The sequence below is a fragment of the Ornithodoros turicata genome, chromosome 7 (genome assembly GCF_037126465.1).
Source record: "Ornithodoros turicata isolate Travis chromosome 7, ASM3712646v1, whole genome shotgun sequence".
Classification (NCBI taxonomy): Eukaryota; Metazoa; Arthropoda; class Arachnida; order Ixodida; family Argasidae; genus Ornithodoros; species Ornithodoros turicata.
In genome coordinates, this window is record NC_088207.1 from 29,222,044 (window position 1) to 29,245,154 (window position 23,111).

The window sequence follows — 23,111 nt, forward strand, 5'->3', positions numbered from 1 at the left end:
ATAATCATCGATGATGACGAGGAGTATTCAGACTCTCCGCACGATGTAATATATTGCAAAGAACAATATGACTATGGTGAAATTATAGGAGAAAAGATACGAAATAAAATGTCGTTCATCAAATATTGTGGGCGTTATTTTTTTCGCATACATTCCGCCGTTCCCGCAGTTGCTCAGCAATAGTTCGAGTACAGCTTGGGACAAAAGTTTACGGAAACACGGCACTTGAGTATTCCTTCATCGGAGCGGTCTCGTGCTAGCTATCAGGACGAGTTCAAATACAAAACGGGTGACCGGCTATTCCATCAATCTCCTAGTATGTGTGTCCACTCCTGTTTGCTGATAGGGTGTCACCCCAATGGAGAAATGCGACACCCCGGTGTTCCGTAAACTTTTGTCCCAAGCTGTACCAAATGCTCGTATATACCAAACTATACCCAACGCGGCTGTTGCCTTCTGCACTTCGACAACGACAGAACTTCACTGCACAATATGCTCGTGGTCAAGCAGTACTCGGGATGACATCGTTGAATGTTCATTCTTCTGAATGCTGAACACGTAAGACATACGCATTTTGTGTAACACTTTTACAAACACGCGATGTGAAGATGGCGAACGCCGTTCGTCCTCAGCGAATCAAGAGACAGAGTGCTATCATTTTGAATGCTAGGATCATGTTATGCGGTGAAGTCCTCACCACCACCACCACCTTAAGGATGGTGTCCTACGTCCCAGAGGCTGTTCCACTCAGAGTTCGAGGTAACTCGTTACTGTAACTAAGTTCCTTTTTCTTTTTCTTTTTTTGTAACTTGTAACTTAACTCGGTACTTTTGCGCCGTGGTAATTTTCAGAGGAACTCGTTTCTTTTTCAGGTAACTTTGCCAAAGTAACTTAAGCTAAGCTCCAAGTTACTTTTAATTCGCTTTTCACTCACATCCACTTATTTTCTTGCTTCCTCTCCGGTTCTTTCATGGCATTTTATGCCATAAAGCGTGATATTCAATCAATGACAGTATTCTATTCAGGAAGTAAGAACCGCTGCCATGGAAATATAGCTGAACCAGTATGCGCCCACAGGGAGTAAGGCGCAAAGCGTTCGAATTCTTGTATATAAACGAAAACGGTCTACGCGTGTTGCACTCTTCCGCAGGCAACTCAAGGTCGAACACAACTGGGGGGGTATATATGTTTAATGAACAGGAGGTGGCGTCCACGCAGGGAGTGGTCAGAACACAACTGCTCACGCGTGCTGCACCTGTGTAGTGCTATTTTGTGTCCGAAGTAACTTGGAAGTAACTCGTTCTTTTTCTTTTTTTTTAAGTAACTCCGAAACTGCGAGTTACATTTCAGGGTGAAGAATTTCGTTATTAACTTAGTTACATTTTTCACACGGTAACTTAACTCTTAACGAGTTCTTTTTGGCGGGTAACTTCTCGATCTATGGTTTCACTGAAAGATACCCCAAGACTCATAGCCTAATCTGCTTCCTCCAGGAAACAGGTCTTCCCGAAGACGATGACTCAGTACACTTGCTCACGGGACTCCCTCTCACCAGTGATCGGTATGCAACTTAACATTCGACCATCATCATGTCAATATCTCGTATCGTATAATCGAACCTCATCCTGGCTGCAGTCGTGGCGTTGCCCCCATGGGTGAGGCCAACGCCAACTATAGATACAGAAAGCCTGCTCGTTGCCTCCTCCCCCTCCTTCAATTAAGAGTCAGAATGCGTCTGCCACTGCGATTCACCGCTCTGCGAATTCAAGAACCCGCAAATGATTGCAGCTCACCTGGAACCTGCAGACCTAAATATGTAGACAAGAAGTGCAAGACGCTTTCCAGAAAATCACTTTTGAGAAAGATTGAAACCTTTTTTTGCGCTTTATTTTCCCATTAGGTACGCGGGGACGTTCAATCACAACTCGCAGACGACGGTGGTTCGTCTTCATGGCCACGATCGCCGAAAGAACGTTCGTGATTGGCTACTGCCGTTGAAAACACGATCCTCATTGGCTGACTCTTAATTGTTACGTCATGGCGACGAGTAAGCAGGCTTTCGCTACCTTGGTGGTGTTGGTGAGGCCAAGGAGGTTATATACGAAAACTTTTGGAGTGGAAGAGGCGTCCGAGCGGTGACGCCGGCGCGTCGCCATCTTAGCAGGGGCAGGAAAAAAAAAGCCAATCAATAAACACTTACTGACAAAGGTAACTCTAGAATGTGTGCTTCTGTGCTAAGATGCAAAATAATTTATGAAAAAGGGCGTTCGGACCATGTGTCCCATTGAAATGGAGCGTGAAATACAATTGGAAGTCGCTGAATAAAACACTCATAATCCCCTGGCAAGTGCGATCATCACCTAACAAATCTAAGATTCAGATCTCATAAAGACATACGTCAGACGAACTGATTATTTTTATCGGTTTTCCCCCAAGACGCAGCTGCTACAAAAAAGGTAAACTTTGCGCGCAACCATATACTGGCGGTGTCAGTTTTTGCCCGTTCCAATATGGCCGCCGGCTTCACCTGCTCGCAATGGCTCGTATGAAGGATCGCCACTCCAGAAGATATGGCATATAACTTCCTTGGGTGAGGCCAACAACGGCAAGCCGGAATCGTAACCACCATCGTCACACCGTCGTTTTCACAGTGATAGCAAACTGACGCGCGTTCGTTGCGCGTTCCTTGCAGCGGAACAACACCAACATAATCCGAAGAACAAAAATGGAGTCGGGGAACTTTTGTAGCGTGCACTTTGACGCAGTTTAATTGTTTCGTGATAGAACTGGAATATGTATACGCAGAAGGAAGAAGTAGCATACCGGTAGAAGCAGGTTCATGGGACACATCTCGGTTGCCCATCCCAAATCAGCCGACCATAGTACCCTAGCACTTCGTCTTTTCCAGGGTGCAAAATATATGTAGGATTTCATTTAGCTTAGCCTTGCCGAATCCAGCCCACCAACGCTCTGCGCTCAAAGCCCTTTTGACCTTTTTAGACACAACAGGACATCGATCCTTTATTGAAGGGGCTCATTATTTCATTCCCCACATCACCACCAGCATTGGGGTAGAATGTCGCCTGACGATGAAACTCCCCATTCAGCATCTTAAAATAAGGTTGTTGTTGTTTCATAGGAATTAGAAAATCTAAAGCATGCGCAGGCTGTTTATGCTGCCGAGCCCCACGTTATGTGTCAAATAAAAGCCGTAGGGGGAGTAATGCACTTTACGCTTCATCGTGGCACTTAGTACAGCTCCAAGCAGAGTTAACTTGAACGCCACCCTTGAGTGCCATCCTAGCAGCGCTTACGAGAAATAAAGGAAAAGAGTGTTTCGACTGTCCCAGTTGTACTGCGAGGGTGTCCGCCTTGCCATGAGCTGTTGACTCGGCATCGCGTTACCGTCAGCTATTGTTATCATCGCGACGTTTGTTTGGTTTTGCGGCAATTATGTAGAGGTATATGCTGGCCGATATCGCAAGGATGCAATGGTAATGCAATGCCAAGTCAACAGCTCATGGCAAGGCGGACACTCCCACAGCACAAGTGGTCCAGTCGAAACACTCGTTCCCTTCATTTCGCCTAAGTGCCGCTAGGGTGGCTCTCTTCATGCTCCACAGGTCGGAGGTGCGTTCAACTTAACTGTGCTTCCAGCTGTACCTGCGGACGATGGTGATCTGCGAAGCAGAAAACAGTACGCCTCGAAGCGCCAAGAAACTACTGTGGCTATGAGCGACATACAGACGAAGAAAAGACAGCAGGAAGGATATCCCAAGCAAGCAATGGCCGATGGTTGACAAAAGGTCGGATGACAGTTGGCCAACGACTCTTTCGGCCATCCAACGTTGGCGCAGCGTTGCATAGTGATAGGCAGAGCGGGGATTGGAAAGCCGTCGGCCAGGGTACAGATCCGTATCAAGAAACGAGCTCGTTGGCCAAGCACTTGCCAAAGCTTTGATTAATCTCGCCTGGGGGAGAGGGAAACGTAGAATGGTCTAGCGCTGCATAAGTTCGACTCTCGATGGACCAAGGGAATTACTCAAAACTAAAGCAGTAAGAAACAGAAGCATTACCTTCATGGCGAGTTAATACAACAAGCAATTCATCATTTCAGTGTCGTTTGTGTACGCGCCAAATTAAACTTAGACACGCCTCACCCTTCATACTGACACACACGCGAACAGGTCTCTCGAATTTGCGGAAGCTCGCGAGACAAGTTATGTATAGTATCTGTTTTTCCTCAGGAAACGTTGTGGGAAATACGAGCAACAAACAAATAACGGTATATCGTTACCTTACGCCGCGGGACAACTGAGTCTGAAAATGAGAGACGCCGCAGGGTTGTTGAGACCTGAACCCACCACCTTTCCAGTCCGCAGCGCAGCCCTGATGTAACCGCCAACGAGCGGATGGTTTTGTCCACTCGGCCATATGCCACTGGTGAGACGTATTTGGTGGCTATGGCTACGGCTTTTTGGCTATGACTATGGCTTTTACGTTGCGACAGAAACTATTACCGAAATTCTCGCTCCTGTACTCACCGGCATGGCGTTCACTACACTTTATGCACTCCGCAAAGGTAGCTGTTATTAGATGCTCTTCTGCATGCCAGCTCTCGTCGGGCATTCAAATTTCCGATGCAACTACGGCATCTCTCACTTTCTTCAAAACAGCACACTGAATCCATTTCACATGCGCACTCTATTGCAGGACACGTCGTGAAACTCAAACCGTACACCTCATAAGTACAAAGGTCACTGTCAACTCCAGTTTGCTTCACGACTATAGCCTTAGTACCACACTAACCGAAACAGAGTGGAGGAGACACGCCGAATCACAGCGTCTTGCAATGTCGTTTTCCTCCGCTGGTTCTGTCCCGTTCCTGGATGTTGTTCAAATGCGGAGAGTCATTCATGGCTGCACTGAGCATGCGTTCTTATCAGCAAGCACGAAGAGATAGCAAGTTACGGCGTCACACCCGCGGTGGAAGGAGAGATTGTGGCGGAACGGTTTCTCAGACGGATGTCGGGACGGGAGTTTGATAACGTTTACGAAAACATGATAAGCCAGTCGCCGGATTCCTTTGCAGTGGCTAACATCACGTTACTGATATCTGATTGACTGTGTGACGATGTGGTGTTATTTATGTGGGAAGACGACGATGACGACAAGGGAAAAAAAGGCACGTGCCAAGAGCACAACGGGCAAGGCAGGAACACCGGGAACATTTCCAGCAGCAGTGGCCTGCTGACAGCAGGTATAGGATCGGGTAGCCGAGCCGAGCGTGGCAGGAACCGTAGGGCTTCAGTGGACTTCAGAAGAAGGACTCCTAGCGTATTGTTTTGAGACCCGTCGTGAACGAGTCGCTTTCGCATGAACGAAACGACCGTTTCAAGTGTCGCGCATGCGCATTACGAATCTGCGCGCGAGTCGTTCGGCGCGCGGTTTGGTACGAACGACCCACTCGCGCTGAGTCGTTTCGTTTTATTCGGCGAGCGCGACCGATTGACATCGCGAAGCAAGATGGCGGCTGTTTACAGTTAAATAGCGCATAGTGAAGCTGCAGAGGGACTGCGAGATGTTTACTGGTGCCGACCATGTATATCCTCTGCGGTAAGTTGTTAGATGTAACGACGTATTCATTAGAGCGTTTCATACGCACCAGCGACCAGTTGTGGCGCCAGAACACTTAGTCCGTGTGCAACACACACATTTCTGTTCGTTATTTTTTTTTTTTTTTTCGAAATCCTATCAGTACCCGACCAGTCACACGCAACAACAACAAACAGAGGCGTGGGCTGTGAGTATACTTTTGAAGGCCATCCCTTATCGGTTATGTACCTGGAAAGCAGGGATGGGCAGTATTTAAATACATTGTAACTAAAATACGATTTAAAATATAAAGACATGTATTTTTTATTTAAATTCAGACTCGAAAAATGTATTTATAATTATACTTAAATACCAATTTTCCGGTATTTATTCTTGTAAATACTTTATATATACTCCTAAATACAGTATATACTGCCTCGTATCTTAAAGTTGCCTTGCATGTGACTTTTCGTTAAGAAGCGTGAGTTTGGGGCGCATTTATGCCGTGTTTGCGCTAGCATGCGCATGTGAGAAACCATTTTAGGGGCAAGTTTCTCATTGTTGTTGCGGACAACGGTCGCGACTACCCAATTACCTTGTTGTACAAAGCATCCTCGTCAAATTTAATACAAGCATTTGTTCATCGGCACCTGTGGAGATGCTGTTCTCCTTTGCGAATCCCATTGTACGGCCGAACAGAAGATGCCTAAATGATGCAGTCTTCGAGAAACTTCTAATACTAAAACCGCCAGGATTATTTAACAAATAAATGTTATTGTTCGTTGCTGATTCGTTGTTGTGATCATCGTTATACTTCTGTAATTCCAGATGACATTCTCCCCACAGTATTTATGGTAGTAGTTACGGTATTTAAACACTGTACTTATATTTTGTATTTAAATACTCATGTTGAAAAGCATTTATGAAGAGTATTTATATACCCCTTTCAACAAAGTATTTTGTATTTATATTTAAATACTCAAAAAATGTATTTATGCCCATCCCTGCTGGAAAGTTTGTTGTACCCAATGGCAGCGTTCTTAATACGTAACCAGTAGCGTATGGTGGTGGTGGTGATGATAATGATGATGATGATTCAGGTTCTCTTGGCGCATAAGTAGCGTATGGCCAGAAAAATATTTCAGGAGGGGATTCTATGGGAACTTTACATGGGGAAGGAGGATTTCACCCTCGTTTCCCTCTCCACAAAGGTACGGTTTCGGGGGGGGGGGGGCGTTTGAACACCCCAAACTCCCATCTGGCCACGAAGCTGTACGCAACGAAACATGGATGCAAATTGTCATTCACTGGCTCTTTTCTATGCCTCTTTCTGGAAAAATTTGCCCAGAATGTTCTCGGTTCTTGATCACATCATCCTCGATATCGTCATCATCATCGGGGTACACAAACAACTATTTCCTATTTCTTTTTCGCTATTGAGGAAAGAAAGCAGTGACGAAAACGGTCAGCTCAACACACTTTCAGCTCTCCTGCACAAAGTCGAGTGCTCAATACGGAGCTGTCCAACAATCCGGGCCAATGATTCACATTACAGCGTTTAGCGTTGCGTACGGCGTCTTACGTGTACCTTCGTTCCATCCCGAAAGATGTTCCGTTGCAATCATTCGCTGTCAGCGGACGTAACACGTAAGCGCAACCGTAAACGCAGCAGTGTGAATCTGGCTATAGTTCCGCAGGGGCACTGCTTGCGTATGCCATTGGTTTAAAAAAAAAAGTAAATGATCGAATTAATTTATAAAATCATAAAAATCAGAAAGCCCGTGACACAAGCCGTCGCCCGTGTTACAAAATCGTCAACACGCTTATCGCACCGTGATACCTCACCGCTATCTCTGGAAGAAAAAAAAAAGAAGGAAAAAAAAAACGAAAAAAAAGAACGAGGTCCCATGTTCGTTTTCTCCTGCATTCCCGAACCTGCAAGAACCATACATGATGCAACAAGAAGCACTGTTAATCAAGGCACTTTCCCTGTAGCGACACGAATAATTAAATCGGGTAGCCTGCTTTCGATTACCTCGCCCCCGTCATGTCATCCTTTCCCACACTTCATTCTTGCGATTGCCTTTGGTGCCCCCCCCCCCAAACACCAACGTATACGAAAATAAGGGAGTAAAAAACAGAAGATGCTCTCTCGACTATGGGTCTAGTCACGCTCGGAATTCCGGTACAGCCATTTATTTTAGCGTCCACTAACGAAGGCCGTAGAACAAACAAGATCCCAGAGAAAATGAGAAGAATTGCTGACGAGTGGAGAGGAAGTAAAAACAAAAACAAAAAGGTTTACTTGGTATGTCTCTTAACAAAGATGGTGGTGGGACTGCTTGCCGTACTCGGTCACGCTCAGGCGGGCAACGTCACGACCATCGCAAGGGGGGACCGTGCGTCCTGGGCAGACTTTACAGGGAACTGTGCCGACATTTGTTTTAAAGCGTCTGAGGAAAAACCAGGGAAAACACCCAGGCAGCACAGCCGGCTCCCGGATTCGAACCCGGGTCATTTTAACACAGAACTTTACCACGTCACACTCTGAAGGCCAATCGTTGCACAGAACGAAGTCGTTATCACATCTGATTTGTAAGAAAGCGCGGGACGCATGCCTTTTTGTGACAATTAACGCAACAGCTCAAGTTTCACACAGAGGCGTACGACCCCTACAGTAGGCGATACAATACAAAGACGTACGTCTCCAGTTTTCAACAAACCTGAGAACCAAGTCATGATGACCCGTCTGGAGTGCGTTATTGCAGTCAAGTTCTGTTTCATGATTGTATAACTTAACCGGTTAATCGGCCTTTCAAGAATCCTCCTCTCTTTGAAAGAGTGTGTAAGAGAACGAGGGTAGGAGAACGTATATAGTGACGTCAGTTATCCCGCTGGGATGGGCAATCATGAGGCACCTGACGTAGACCGGCGCAAATGAAGCCAGTATAAGCAACGCGTGAGCTGAGAACAAAGGAAAGTAATGAAAGGCTAGGGGAGCTGCAGACGTCACGCGAGGAAGTCTGGACGTCCGTCCGAGGCTGCTGTTTCCGAGAGTCTTCGTAAACTTGACTAGTGACAACATATCGCGATAGTGACAGATAGTGAAAGTGATAGTGACAACACACCGAACAGCGAATATACAGATGACGGCTGATGACCAGCTTTAAAGAGGTTTACGAGCCATGTTAAATGCCACCTCAATGCTCCTTGACAATAGCAGGGACGGATGTCCAGATCTCGTCGTGTGACGTCGGCAGCTCCCCGTGTCTTACTTTTCTTTCTTTCTTCTTAGTTCACGCGCTTACATAAAAGAGAGAGAGAGAGAGATTTAGTTGTATCGGAGGTCTACTGCATGTTGTCCTAGCTCTTACACAGGAGATGAAAAAAAAACAAAAAACAGTACAAGGACTAGAGACACGTACACACACAGCACTCGTGTGTACGTGTATCTTCTCTCTGTCCAGTGTTTCGCGCTTTTTCCCCCCTGTTCAAAATGTATCAACTTACCCACGTCACTGCTTTAACTGTCCTAACTCAATCCTTATGGTGTGATAACGTGATGAAAGCAGCGTCATAGGCACAATATTGTAAACAACAATTTATCACCACCATAATAATACCAACACCCATGCTCATAAAGTACAATATTCATCAAGAGCGACAATGTAGCCTACCACTGGTGCTGCAGTTAATATACATCCGTGTTAGGTACTGTAATCTGGATTGAACACAAACGGCATGGAACACAAGGAAAGCCGTCAGGACAATGATCATTTCAGCGTCATAACTGTAGAGGCGCAGAATTAGTAACTGTTTAGCACAGTAGTATGGCACGAAATGCATGATGCACACGTTATCGTACTGCATAGCACAGTAAGTTAGACCATGAGTTACGTTCTACAAGGAACAGCACTCTGCAAATAATTGCTGGTATATGCATGAGAAGATTAGGTCAGATAGTCATGTAAACATCGTCCCAGCACCATCCCTGGATGTTCACGTGAGTGAAGCCTTCGATTAAATACAAGGCAACACTAAGCGCACTAAAAAGGTTTCACCGTTGGTCTGGGTTACCTGCAAGAAGAAGGGATTCGCGATTGTCGTGCCTTGCGCATCAAGTAGAAGCTAAATGCTACTTCTAAGGTGGCCCCGGTCACAATAAATGCTGCCTATAATAAGGCAATGCAACGTATCTCTACTACATGTGCGAGATCTCTACTACATGTGCTGCCTTGGGTAATGCTCACAAAGCGCTTCTTGCGTCCCAGATTGTCTATTTTTTGTTGCACTCGAACCGGTGTCCTTTTTACGTTCCTCTCAGACAAAGTTTAATATTTTACCATAAAAATTTAAAAAAACGCACGAAAGAACGAAGGAACAAATTGGCTCATCCCGCTACTTCTTACTCCTATCAAATGCCCAATTTCGATGGTACGAATCCCGTAAAATCTCAACTACGCCATCTGTCGTTCTTTTCTTTTCTTTTTTTTTCTGAGAATACTTAGCAGGCGACCACAACGAAGTCGGCTTTTAACGCGATAGCATTATTGTGCTGCCTCCTCAGAAATTACTGTGGTCTGCGCCGAAAACCCAACCCGAACGATTCTTGGCATCACGGGGACTGTAGGCGCAGAAGCGTTTATGGCAGGGGTCGTTCTCGGACTTCCCATGTTGGTGGCCGTTGTCTACGCGTTGCAATAAATCCAGACAGGCCTGTCGTACAGGTTTCATGACTGTTTCAGATCATTAAAATCAATGGCTCTCGAAATACACGACAAAAAAATAATAATAATGTACTGTGATTTATGCACCATTCACTCGAGGTGCCTACCACCGGCAACGGCACGACAATCGACTTTGAGTTCGATTGTGAGCTTGACACACACTGATACTGTTTGCAGAGGACTGACCACGCTGAAGTGCACGGATTATATAACGTATTTCAGCACAATAACCCATTACTATGAATATGCTAAACCCGCGTGTACACAACGAACAGACAAACAAACAAGATCGGCCTGAATAAAAAAGTTATCCTCTAATTCGGGTCAGTGGATCTTATTTTTTTGCACCAAACCCAAGGTCGCCGTTATCCTCTCTAGCATTAAAACATAACTCATTGCAGTTCTGCTCAATACATTTGACCAATATCTGCAAACCATTACGCGCAATAGAAAATTATCCCCGGATTTTCTTGGCAGTTCAACGATTGCTATCGCTTTAGTCCTGGTTGCATCAGCAGGGAGACCGCTATTTTTTTATATACCTCTCGTGTTTTAAGTGCAGAATGCATTCTAACGATACGAGTGACTTTGGAGTTCGAGTGCTTTCGCGTGACGTGGCGAGGCCACCATCCCTTACATCAAACCACAGGCAGTGTCCTCTCCCACAGCGCACGTATTCCAGCATCGGCTTCGCCTCTCCCCCGTTGCTCTCTTGATTCCCACTCCCCGTTGCTCCCTCTCTCGTACGGATCCCAATGTCATTAGCTAAAGGTCCGGTGACGTCAAAGCTCCTGGGATGCACATCTACGGAGAGCTGACTTGGTGCGCGCTTGCTTTCATTCTGGGACTAGTCTGGGGCGTGTGGTTCGCCCGTTTCCGAAAATCAGATTCAATTATAGCTAATAGGGCTGAGGCGGAGCGCGGTCGTCGGCAACGCAGAAAGGACGCTTCTATACAGATGGCAACACAGAGATTCTTCGTAGAAAGTCCCGAAAAGCCAAGCAGGCCTAACACATATCCATAGAATACGTTATGCATGGGAGATGTTTCTTCAGGCATCAAAGGAGCACTGCATTCTTTTTATCAGTTTCGTCGCCTATTTGAGTCGTTGTGTTTGTGCCCGATAATGATGGTTAGGGAGAGCAGAACGTTTTGTCGATGATGTTTTACGTGGTGGCCCATCTTTATAAGCGCAACTGAAGGGCGCAAAGTGTTCGTAAATGAAAAATGATGCCGACAGTGTAAAAAGTGTCCCGCTTCCAGAGTGGTGCAATGTAGTTTCTGACATTTCACAATCCCAGTGCTTCATAAATTACGATGTACATAAATGACCTCAGCCTTTCTTGGAGCTACCTCTACTGAGGACTCTAGAGAGTACCACTTTATTCTTAACATGACGGTACTAGTTCCGAGTACCCACCAGCTACCATACCCCGGCAGAGTGCTACAACGCACGGCGCCACCTGCAAGTCATAGACCAGTGGAAGCATGAGGGGTACACTAATAGCGAAACACAGATATACAGGTGCATTTATAGAAAACAGAAAATGCCAGAACCGAGGGCTGAGTTTACAATCTAAATCCTGTACACAGGCACGGCCCAGACATTATGCACAAACATCACGTTCATGTGGTCCAAGTCATTTCGGTAGCTCCATGTACGTGCGCGGGCGCTGAAGTACTGGATCTCGTAATGTTCAATACATGGGCAGGATATAGTCAAAAAATAAGGGCAGGTAAAAAGAAATCGGCCCTGTAACGCCTCAAAAAGGCACACACGTAGAATACCGAACAATGGATAGGGAACTATATGGGTCCCTGCGAACGACCAAAGACAACGCTGTATAGTTCTCGGGAACTGCATCATGCGCTTAGGTGTCGTGCTTCTGCTGCGGTTCCTCCCGAACCGGAGAAGCCCAAGGCAAGCGCTACCCTGCGAAACCAGTCGGCCGTGATAAGGCGAAGGTCCATGTCGGAGCAGTGTCCAGCGATTAGCGTCTCCACGCCAGAATAGAAGACTGGTACCATGGACAGGAACTCTGATTCCGGAAGGGACAAGTGAAGCTCCAGCACTGCTCTGGTGAGTTGAGACCAGACCTGAATATGTGCTTCTGCGTCCTGCGGCAAATGGGAGAGAGTTACAAGAGAACTTGTGAGGAGTGAGCGTAAACAATGGTACAAGTGACTCGTGGCCCAGTGTCCCTCTCGTGTAAATGGCTCCCTTGAGTTGAGCCCCACATACCTTTGCGTCTACTTTGCGCAGAGCTCTGAGCTACGTTTTGGGCATGTAATGCTTTGTGTTTTTTATTGCACGACTGTGTGTTTTTTTTTTTTTAACTGTATTTGAATTCTTCGAACTGGTTATTAAATATATTCTGAACGTAAACGAGTCTCAGCTGCGACAAATGTATTTTGACCTCTCGCTCTCTCTCTCTCTCTCTCTCTTTCGGCCATGTCGCAAAAACGCACAAAAGCTTCTAGGGTAACATTATGAGTTTATGACCTACATAAAGAGGGAGTGGAAAGCAAATCATTTCAAAGGGCACAAGCGCATGTAATCACAGACATGCATGATTGTACAGCACAAGGCAGCTGAATAAAAGAGTATATGCTGTCTACAGCAATGCAACCTCCTACAGACAAGCGACGAAATCGGGTTCCAATCCTGCACAGCTATAACAGATGATTGTTTTTGTTTAGTTTTTTTTCACCCAAAACTAAACTTACTTTCATGATCGAATTCCTGCGTTGTGATTCTACCTCCTTCGGCAAAGGCGGCGACCCTGGCGGTCCTTCCCTGAGACTCGCGGAACTTGATTTCTTCCTTCGAGTCTTCGGATCGTGGTGCCCGGAAAGTGATGCTGTTGGGGGCGGCATGACATGCTGCGTCTTGCGCTTCTTGTACTCCGAGACCATAGAGTCGATAGCACGTTGCGTCACAACGGAGTACACCTTGTCCCCTTCGTCTGCAGCTTCATCCTCCTCATCCGACGAATCGGAACTGTCTGTCCTACCACACAGAACACCACCTTCGCTCGCGGGTGGCCCACTCGCAACGCTGTCACTTCTGCAAGATCCCAGTTGCACGTTGACCGTAAGTTTCATTCATTTCTGATTCTATTATTTTTCTTTCTTTCACTCTCGCTCTCTTTATTCTTAAACATTCGCTCATTCATCTACATCGTTCTTGTGGCGCTGCGCCTATACAGGTGTCCGCCATTCTGCAAAGTCCACCCAAACGCACGGAGCAATGGGCTAAATGGTATACTCTCTCTGGATTCATTTATCATTAGATTGATAAATTATGAGTTGATACTATTGATAAATTGATTCATTATACTACACAGGATTTTAAGCTGGGGCGTACATCGTATCATCACTCGCCATAGGACTTCGATCCTTATTGTGAAGGGGCTCTTTATTTCATTCCCCGCATGGGGTAGGGTCCTGCACTCAACGCAGGGAAACATCCCACATCATCATCCATTCATCTATGTTGTTGTTGTCCCCACATCACCACCAACAACTGGGTACAGTATCGCCCCTGGCGATAAACTACCCATTCACCACCTCACAATAAAGTTGTTATTTATCATCACTCGTCAAGACTGGTCAGCATCTTTTAACGTACCTCATCTGGTCCTTCTTCGGTGGCAAGATCTCCGGCAGGATGTCAGGTTGTGCGATAAGAAAAAATATAGGCTGGTCCCCTACTTCGTCTACGATGGACGTGCCACACGGCACGGCATTATCCTCTGACGCGGCGAGCTGCACATAATGAGAGCACAAGTCTTCGAACAAACACTTGAGGCGGCGGTACGGGTTCAAGGGCACTTTCTCATCACTGTGAGCAACTGTATGCGACACAACGCCCGTAGCATGTTTGCAGCTCGACGATCCCTCAGAGAGAGCAGACAGTTCCGCTTGACAATCCTCACTGTGACCCTTCACGTGAGCTCCAGTCTCGACATCATCGGCTCCTGGAGAAGTACTGTTCCTCTTCGCAGTATCTTGAGGGCTCTTGACCGGTGCGTGGTCTACGTAACCATATAACGCATAATGCTGTAGTTATTTAGAAGAGAAGCAAAGTCTTTGAGGGTCTTTTAGTTGGGGTAACAAGATCGAGAAAGGCTTTTTAGCTAATTTTGGTGAAACTTTGCAACTTCTTTAGAAGAACTTATTTCTTTCTCATGTTCTTTTTCTTTTCTTTTTTTTTTTTTTTTTTCGTTTGAGGGAGATGTATCGTTGGAGACTTCACGTTCCAGCCCCTGCTGCCTCTGATACCAAAATACAAAATTCTCGATTGACTGCGTTAGATACGTCGAAATTGGGAAACAAAAAAAATAGAAGAAACACTGTCAAGGAGCCCGCGGTGAGGGGATAAAATCAAATAAACCTCAGTTGCTCCTAATCGTTTTCATGTTTCATGACTGCGTTAGTTAGAATTGTCGAAATTTGGAAAACCCGACGATCCGGTGAAGGCAGATTAAAGCAAAAACCTCGGGTTGGGAGACGCCGATATTTCGAACATAGACTGTTTTTTGGGACAGGGCCCCGTACAAGAACAGGCTCTGTTCGAAATGTCAGTGAATGACCTGAGACTGTTACTTCAAGCCACATTAGTTAGCAGTTTGTTTCCAGGCCTGCAGATATTTCTCGACTGCCTAAAATAGCCCAATAGGAATCCTGGATATCAATGACGACGCTAGCCTTACCTGGATCGGGTAAACCGTTGCAGGCGGCCAGGACGTTGACCCTCTTTATAGATAAGTCTGCGAGGGTTTCAGCTCGCAGGCACAGTTCAAGGAGCACAATTGCGTGAATCGCCCAGCTAACTGCGGCTTGTTTGAATAGGTTTGCAGCCACTTGGGCTTTTGCCACTTTTTGCACAAGGAACTTGAGGCCCGGACGTTTGTCGAATTCTGATGCTGCTGCAAAAGACTCGTCCAAGCATTCGAGGATGGACCGCAGTTGTGGTTCCGGAATAGCCTTTAACTGTCCTGGAAAGAATGTTTTCTGAGTGAGCTACGACGACCTAAGCGACGAGTTCAAAAGGCGGCTATGATAGGAGGACATCGCGGCCGTCTCATGAATATCAATATAGACAGACAAATATCCGCACAGTTCCCAGTGAAGTCGGCCCAGGACGCACGATCCCCCCGTTGCGATAGTCGTGACGTTGCCCGCCTGAGCGCGGTCGACTACGGCAAGCAGTTCTATCACCACCACCACCCATCATCCATATAAAACCTGGAACATGCAGCGGACGCATAGTGTTCCCCCAAGTTAATGTACTGTATCTCTTCCGCTCTGTTCAAAATAGCACTGGTAGGAACATAGCAGACAACAAACACACACCCAAACAAACAAACAAACAGCACTGGTATGGCGGGCGTCGTAACTTCCGTCAATGGCGTGGCGTTTACGAAAAAGGCGGTCTGCCTGCCGGAAAGGGAGACAAGTTGCAGTCAATGGGGTGATAAAAATTTGTATGAAGAAAAGTCTGCGAAACTAGAAAGAGGAAGGGGAAGACAAGACGGGCCAAGACAAGACGTCCTGCCTTCTTCGACACCGCTCTTGTCTTCCCCATTCCTCTTCCCAGTTCCTCAGTCTCGACGATATGCTTCCCTCTTCAAGTTCACACCAGCTAGCTTGCCTTCTCGTCCCATATGTTCAGCGTTTCTGACTTTAGGCAAAACCACTTGTGACTTCGTGCTCAGAAACCGAATTTGAGGGGAGATTGGGATGCGGAGGACATTGATCCAAAAAAGGGTAAAGCAGAGACAATGACTGACCTGCCAACCTGAACTCGGAGCTGTCCTTTGGCGCAGTGTCACCAAAGCTTAGCACAATTGCTAAAGTCGGCAGCTTGAAGCGCGTTCCTTCTAGAAGTACAGTAGCGAGCGTCTGGAGTAGGATTTGATGCGAAAGCAAGCTCACCACCAGAGTACGGAAAGGAACGCTGTAAAGGTAACAAGAAGGGATGCGTGGATTCACTTACAAATTTGTTAGACAGGAGAGTCAAGTAACTATCCATTCCAAGTAACGAGAGTTCGCGGGAATTCGCTGAAATTCCGAGCGAGAGGCACGCGCGATGTCAGTGTGACGACATTGTGACGACATATGAGGGCGTTCTTATGACGACATGGCTTACCAGTGGACCACGTGACCTCAACTCTGTAAACGGTTCCCTATGGTAGTTCCTGTCGCGCAATTCTTCCCCCGTTGCGGAAAAATCATGAGAAGGCGCGGGGGAGGACGCTCGCACGTGACCATCCTGGCGGAACGTCACAGGAAAAATCACGCGATCTGATGAGGAGATTCGCCTTATTGGTCCACCTCTCGGGATCCACCTCGCGAGATCGGGCCCGCTGCCGGCTCTCACAACAAAATACGGATAACTCCGGAAATGTGTCAATTTCGAGCGAAACGACTAGTAGGTGAGTTCTCTTGGAGTCAAGTGCTTCTACCACAAATATCTGTTTTCATTATGGTAGGGAGTGAGCTTGCCCTTTAAAGTGGATCAAAGAAAATTGCGAAAAATGCGATGTAAAGACAAACTGCCACCTTAATGTAATAGGTAGGGCACCTGACAAGTAATCAGAGAGGTGTGAGTTCGCTGACTACCTGTCGTAAACTGCCCTCTTTTCAAAGCGATGGATGCATGGCAGTACAACGTGGCCGAAAGCTGTCAGGTGCATCGTCGGCTCCGGTTGCATGTCCCATTCGCAAATGCGTTTCTGCATAAGACAGGTGCTGCTGCCACACAGATATGCCAATATCTGGTATTGGTAGCGTGTATTACACGCAATGTTTGCCTGCTTGTATGTGTGGCGACATGTTGCACGTACCGTAGGGTAGGACTGCTGATAATTCCGACCACCTGGGGTTCTTTTGAGGGTGTCGAACCGAAACGTTTTTCGTTCCGGTTTTCGTTCCGGTTACATCGTAAACGATGCGGTACCGGTTCTGCTCCGGAGCAAAAAAATAACGGTTCATACCGGTTTTTAACCGGTTCCGCTTCTGCTGGGAATACTCATCCCCACAGAAAAAATCAATGTTGCAAAATGTAAACCCGTTTATTCAGCATACATGGTATTTAATATTAATAGACAGCTGTGAAATTAGTAGCTCCTGGTTCCTGTAGGTTACTGTCTGTTCAAATGGGCTTTCTCATTTCTTGAAGCGCATGCTACAAACTGACTTGTTTGTCGTGATGTCATACATAAAGTACTTTCTTGCTGGGTTGGAGCAATTGCGTCCCATCCGAATGTCTGTTGCTACTGTCTAGCCAGCAAGCACCACCGCACGAGTACGACGCAAATCGAGGAACACCTTCACTCACAAACGCCTCGACGGCTCCGTTTTATTTTCTTGGTGTCCTGTCCACAAAAGAGTTGCCACTTTGCACGGGCTTGCCCTCGCGTATACGTAAATGTATTCAACTTAGCTGCTCTCAAACAAGGGACGCGTTGCGCGACATTACCGATAAAGAAGCTGTTATGCAGCCCCCTTGTTGTTTAGTTGAGGAGAGTTTGGGGGGATCAAATTAAAACGAACACTACGGCACATTGCTAGAGAGTCACATGTACCTCGAAGTCTGTGTGCGTGCGCGAACGATAAACCATTACAAAGGGAGCCTAAGGGTCATACTATACGGACATACATTCCATCGTAACCGTAACCCTCGTATAGTATCCATGACAAGACTTCAGAGCACATGACGTCTCATTCGCCTATCCGTAGTCCAAACCGGCGAAGTTTTTTCTTGGACCGAAAACCGTTAAATTATTTTTCGGTTTCCCTCCTGAGCGAAAAAAATGTATACGGTTTCGATTCCGTTCCGGTTCGCACCAAAATAGCGGTTTTTTTTTTCGGTTTTCGGTTCCGGTTTTCGGTTCGCTCCGACACCCTGGTTCTTTTGACGTGCGGCGGAAATCTCCGACACACGGTGCTGGAAGCAATGTTTACCTCCCCTACATTGCTGCCGTCCTCGGCCGCGGGATTGAACCCGCGATCTTGAGCCCAGCAAGCCAACACGTTACCGAGCCATCGAGGCCGGCCAGAGATACGCTCAGCCAGCGGCGTGAAAGAGGGTGCGCACTATATTTTGGCAGATTGTGATCGCTGTCATTGCAAGCCGGCTGGTGCTCATCCTGGACAGAATCATCTACAGCAGACCCTGTTGCCGTCGTTAAGGTGTCGCGAGCGGGCCTACTCGCCGTCGTCAGATAGCACACTTCACTAATCTCTTCTTAAAGGAGCATTGAAGTGGTATCTAACATGGCCAAAAACTGCTGTCATCTTGTAAAGAAGTATGTGAAAAGCATCCCCACAAAATATTTCTGTCCAAAGTTGTTTCACCACAGCGCAATTAATTTGGAAAATCGCTGCCGCGGTGACAGGCCCGAGCGCTCCAACTGCAGACCACACCCACTCTACTGTGACGTTTGTGGTAGAGAGCCCCTCATTCGTTCGTAGGAAAAACCGTCTGCTACGAACATTGCGAGCTGTTTCTTGTTGACTTCTATTCTTTATATGATTTATATCACGTTTTCTAACAAAAAAAAACAAAGCATATATGCACCCGGAGAAAATAAGGTTACGATCACAAGAGTAATATATCCGTGGCTTCTGTGGAATCTCAGAATTCAGAGTAGCAGAAACCAAGCGATGGCGGTATTGTGGCGCCACCTGTTAGCCACTGAACCAACTGCGCGGTGAAAACGGTCGGACAGGCTGCACACTGTCGGGGAGCACGGGGTTTTCGCTGTACAAGCGCATTTAATTTCGGGCTGCACCACTCGTTCTTCCCGTGGTGTCCGCGGTCCCAAAAAATCGTGGTTGTGTCGTGGACAGCCTTCAAACCCTCCGTTTCGGACATCACGTAGCCGGAGAACGCATGGCGTCTCCGAAGCGCTAGCAGACGCTTCGGCCTGCGCTGTGTTGCTCACCTCGATCATGTGATCCCAGGTCCAATGAGGAGCGTCCTCACCACTTGCGTCACATAGTGACGCGCGTGGTGGCGCTCATCACGTGCCTATCGTGAAGGCGAAGGAGGGTGTTTCGCGCACGGGAGGTTCGGGGAGCTATTGCAGGCGTCCCAATTTCTCTACGGTTGCACTAATTGTGGGAAAACTGTTTTTCGGCCGTCTAAGATTCCATACTGACCAAAAACAGAAACAAAGTTGTGGGCCTCTAGATTGCTCCTTTAAGGCCATTCACAAGAGGACGTCGCGTTCAGTAATTGTTACTAGTCATGTGCTCTTAGATAACCGTGCTGGAGTACTCGGTCCCGCGCTAAGTTGGCCTATACGTCCCCTTGTATTCCGTCATCATCATCGTCATTGTCATCGTCGTCGTATTTCAAGTGGCACTCGTCGGGATCGTTAAACCGAGTAGGACAACGCGGGGTTGCAGCCGTTGTGGTCTGCCCAAAGACATACTGCGAGCGAAATCCAGCAGGCAGTAACAGGTTGTCAAAAGTTCATCGACGAATGGAAGAAGAAAGTCAACAGAAACCATAACGTCGTGAGGCCAATGAACAACCTGCATGGCCAACGAAACTGATAGGACTGAAGAGACCTCCGTTATTGATGCTGAAAAAAAGTCGCAACCCTGTATTCCATAGCAGGCGCGTCCTCATAAAAAAGTCAGCGGACGAAAAAGAATTGCTCGACACGTCATTACCTGACGCTAATTACTGAAGGACAAACCCCCTGGTGGTCATTAATGAAACGACGCATAAATGACGCGGGGCCGTCACGCTCCTCGAAAAACGCAAGAGGGGGAAAAATTTTACACGTGTACCTTACGCAGCCAAACAGCCGTCCAGCACTCCTATGGGAAGATTCCTGAAGGCAGGATGTTGGGACATGCCATCAAAGTCGCATTAGAGGAGAACAGGCGCGTTAGAAAAGAGAGAGATGTAAAATGCGAGTTAAGAAAGGAAGAGATAAGAGCTATGGCGTGAAAAACGTAATCAGCCAACGCTGAAGTTCGCCTCTGATTCTGAGTCGTGTGTGTCTTTTTGCACTATTAAGCGGGCTTTGAGGACAGCACAGAACTTGAGTACGCACGTGAGTAGACTTTGCTATTCATTTTCATTTGTATTTCTAAGTACTTTCACCCATAGAGCAGGGGGCCGGAGCCAAAGTCGCTTGTCGTGCGCTACGTGGTTTTGAAAGGAAATAATACACTCAGTTTTAGAAAATGACACTCTATACAACCGTTTTTTTTTCTGTGTTAGTAGACAAGTAGCAAAGTTTCAGTCATGAATATACCCGTGTTCAAAGTAAGAACAGCATGAGATGTAGTCCCTCTAACAGAGTAACTCCAGCGGAAAAATTTGACTACCAGGCGTAGTTTTGGTGTCTGTGCACTACTTGTCGCCACGTAGAGTGGAGCAGCTAATTATTTCAGCCAATGGGAAAAACTTTAGGGCGAGGTTTCAAAATGCAATTCTTATGTTGAACACTACTACTGGGTGAGGAAGAAGGAGGAGACAAAATACCTTCTTCTTCATCAGCGTAGTATCATTAGCATCGTCCAGCACAGCTTGCGCTGACATTCGAGGAAGCATCGGCCGATTAAATTCATTCACTAGCACTACTACTCCCCTAAGCTCTTACACCCCCTTCTTACACTAGCAACACAAGGGATGGCAGCCCTGTGCATGTAAAGTCGATTTACGGAACTTCGGTCATGCCAGATGTCTTTGCACAGCACTCTGCTACTCGTCTTCATACTGCATTCTAAATTAATTCTCAATAAGGGTAGCTACTGTCCTCCCGAGTTCAATGCACTCTTGTGCACTCAAAGATGCTTCGAAGGGTTCTGCAGTCGCAGAGATATCGGAGCTATACGGACGTCTCTTCAGGGAACCGCAACGTAACCGGACGTGCTCTCGGTTGTCTCCGCAAGCGTTTAACGCTACCTCAGCTACTACCGCTGGAATCGTTTACTGCGTACATACTAGTCAGCTGGAATTAGAACGACACCTCCCCAGAATTCCCGCAGTGGCTGCGACCATTTGTAGTCTCTGCATGGTCTGTTCACAGACTACAAATCACACTTATGCGCCTGGCTATCATGGGCACACATAAGTCTCACCAGAACATTTACAAGGACGTGCGCAATAAGGACAAACGTGTTATATTCCAGTGGGAGGCCATGTTCGCATGACTGGCCATCAGAGACCAGGTAGCGTTAGAAGCGCACGATGCCTTCTTCATTCTCGTGTCCCGACCACAGAGCCCGTATAAAGACACGCAACCCAAAGTTTCGGCCTGTTCAAGCCACGACAAAAGTATGCCCCTTCAGCACTACATCACTAACAGGACAGCAACGTTCGATCTATGACCGATCATAAAATCACGTAAAATATTTTAGAAAAAATCTTCCCGCGAACAGCTCCGCAAACGGATACTGCCCCGACGACCGTTTTATAGCCCGCGCGTATAGGTGCGTGACGCACTGTGAAATTTCATTTCACATCACACTGTGTACTATCTTCACAAGGCAACGTACCGTATCGTACATCCATCAGTGTCGCTGGTGGCGGCCTCAGGCGGGTGGAGGAGGAATATGTAGGATCGGTCGTCTTCAATACCTGACGCAACTTCCGCTTTCTTTGTGGCACTGGTCACACGCTGCACGTCCAACAGGAACACCTGAAACATGCTTATAGTGCTGCAACAGTACAGTGACGCGCTTCAGACGAATGGTTACGACAATAATGGAAACCCTAGCTCGTAGTCTGACCCTGATCAGTTTCAATGTGTTTACTATTGCACCAAAGTGCCATACAAACGTCGAATAAGAGCTAAAACGTCTCTTCTGCGACCATGAGAAAGCGAACAGCCACGACTCATCGCCGTGCTTGATAATTTACGTGTCAAGAGGCATGCGTCTGACGTTCTGTCGTAATGAGACCTTCAAAGTCACCCAAGCGTCTTCGTAAGGCAGTGGATACCATGTCATACCATGTCTTAACATTCCGATCAAAACTAAAGTAAGCACGCAAAACTCGACACATGAATCTATGAACATAGTCTGCAAGGTATTTCTGGATGGGCAGCTTTCTTGAGAAGCTTTATAGGGATTGACCTGAAGGACTCTCTCCTTGCACAGTGGAGCATTTTCAGCGTTTTTTCACTCCTACGTTGTTTGAAAAGTGCTAGAAAACGCTGTTAAGATTGTTTCACAAACCGAAAGTCAACATGGTAACAACTATCTCTGTAACATAGCCATATTCTGTAACACACAAAGCAAAGCGGACAAACCTGTTGCGAAAGTTGACGCAAGCGCTCAGCCTCTTGCAAGGTACAATCCTTCCTGACGGCCACTTTGACCTGGCCCACGTCGCCGTAGAAGTTGTGGGAGTCGGCGTGGAAGCTCACCATTAACTGCTGCAGAGCATGTAGCGTGATCATTGACGCGCGGCGCAGGCAACCGGACGCCACACGCCACAAGTTGCTGTCCATGGAGGGTCCACCACATACTAGGAGATGCCTTAGGGGAAGCGAACACCGCACCATTAATTTGCGCTATGGTAATATGTTCAGAACTGTGCGCACGGAGTTGAAAGGCATCAGTTCTCAGCAGTGTCGTCCACAAATACGCGAAAGTTTGCGCTCTAAGGAAGTACCACGTCGGACGTGTTCGTCGCTAAGCTTACTGCACGGCTTATTATCCGTTTGTTCTTATAAATATGTTTTGTGGGCTATTCTGCGAGAGAAATTTTGCACCTTTGCTCAGGATTACTTTGGCATAGAGTGACAAGCGGAG

At 46.9% G+C, this 23,111-nt stretch overlaps 1 protein-coding gene across 5 annotated transcripts in view; it reads right to left on the minus strand.

The window, feature by feature from the left end:
• Positions 1 to 9,183: 9,183 nt before the first annotated feature.
• LOC135400751 (brefeldin A-inhibited guanine nucleotide-exchange protein 3-like) overlaps positions 9,184 to 23,111 on the minus strand; it is a 65,096-nt gene continuing 51,168 nt past the window's right edge. For all 5 annotated transcript variants that reach the window (XM_064632642.1, XM_064632644.1, XM_064632645.1 and 2 more), the window contains 7 exons: positions 22,607 to 22,835; positions 21,852 to 21,994; positions 16,118 to 16,284; positions 15,038 to 15,322; positions 13,954 to 14,359; positions 13,050 to 13,389; positions 9,184 to 12,440 (listed from right to left, as the gene is read on the minus strand). In XM_064632642.1, the coding sequence (XP_064488712.1) occupies positions 12,186 to 12,440; positions 13,050 to 13,389; positions 13,954 to 14,359; positions 15,038 to 15,322; positions 16,118 to 16,284; positions 21,852 to 21,994; positions 22,607 to 22,835 (1,825 nt within the window). In that variant the 3' untranslated portion in view covers positions 9,184 to 12,185. The remainder of the gene's footprint in view (positions 12,441 to 13,049; positions 13,390 to 13,953; positions 14,360 to 15,037; positions 15,323 to 16,117; positions 16,285 to 21,851; positions 21,995 to 22,606; positions 22,836 to 23,111) is intronic.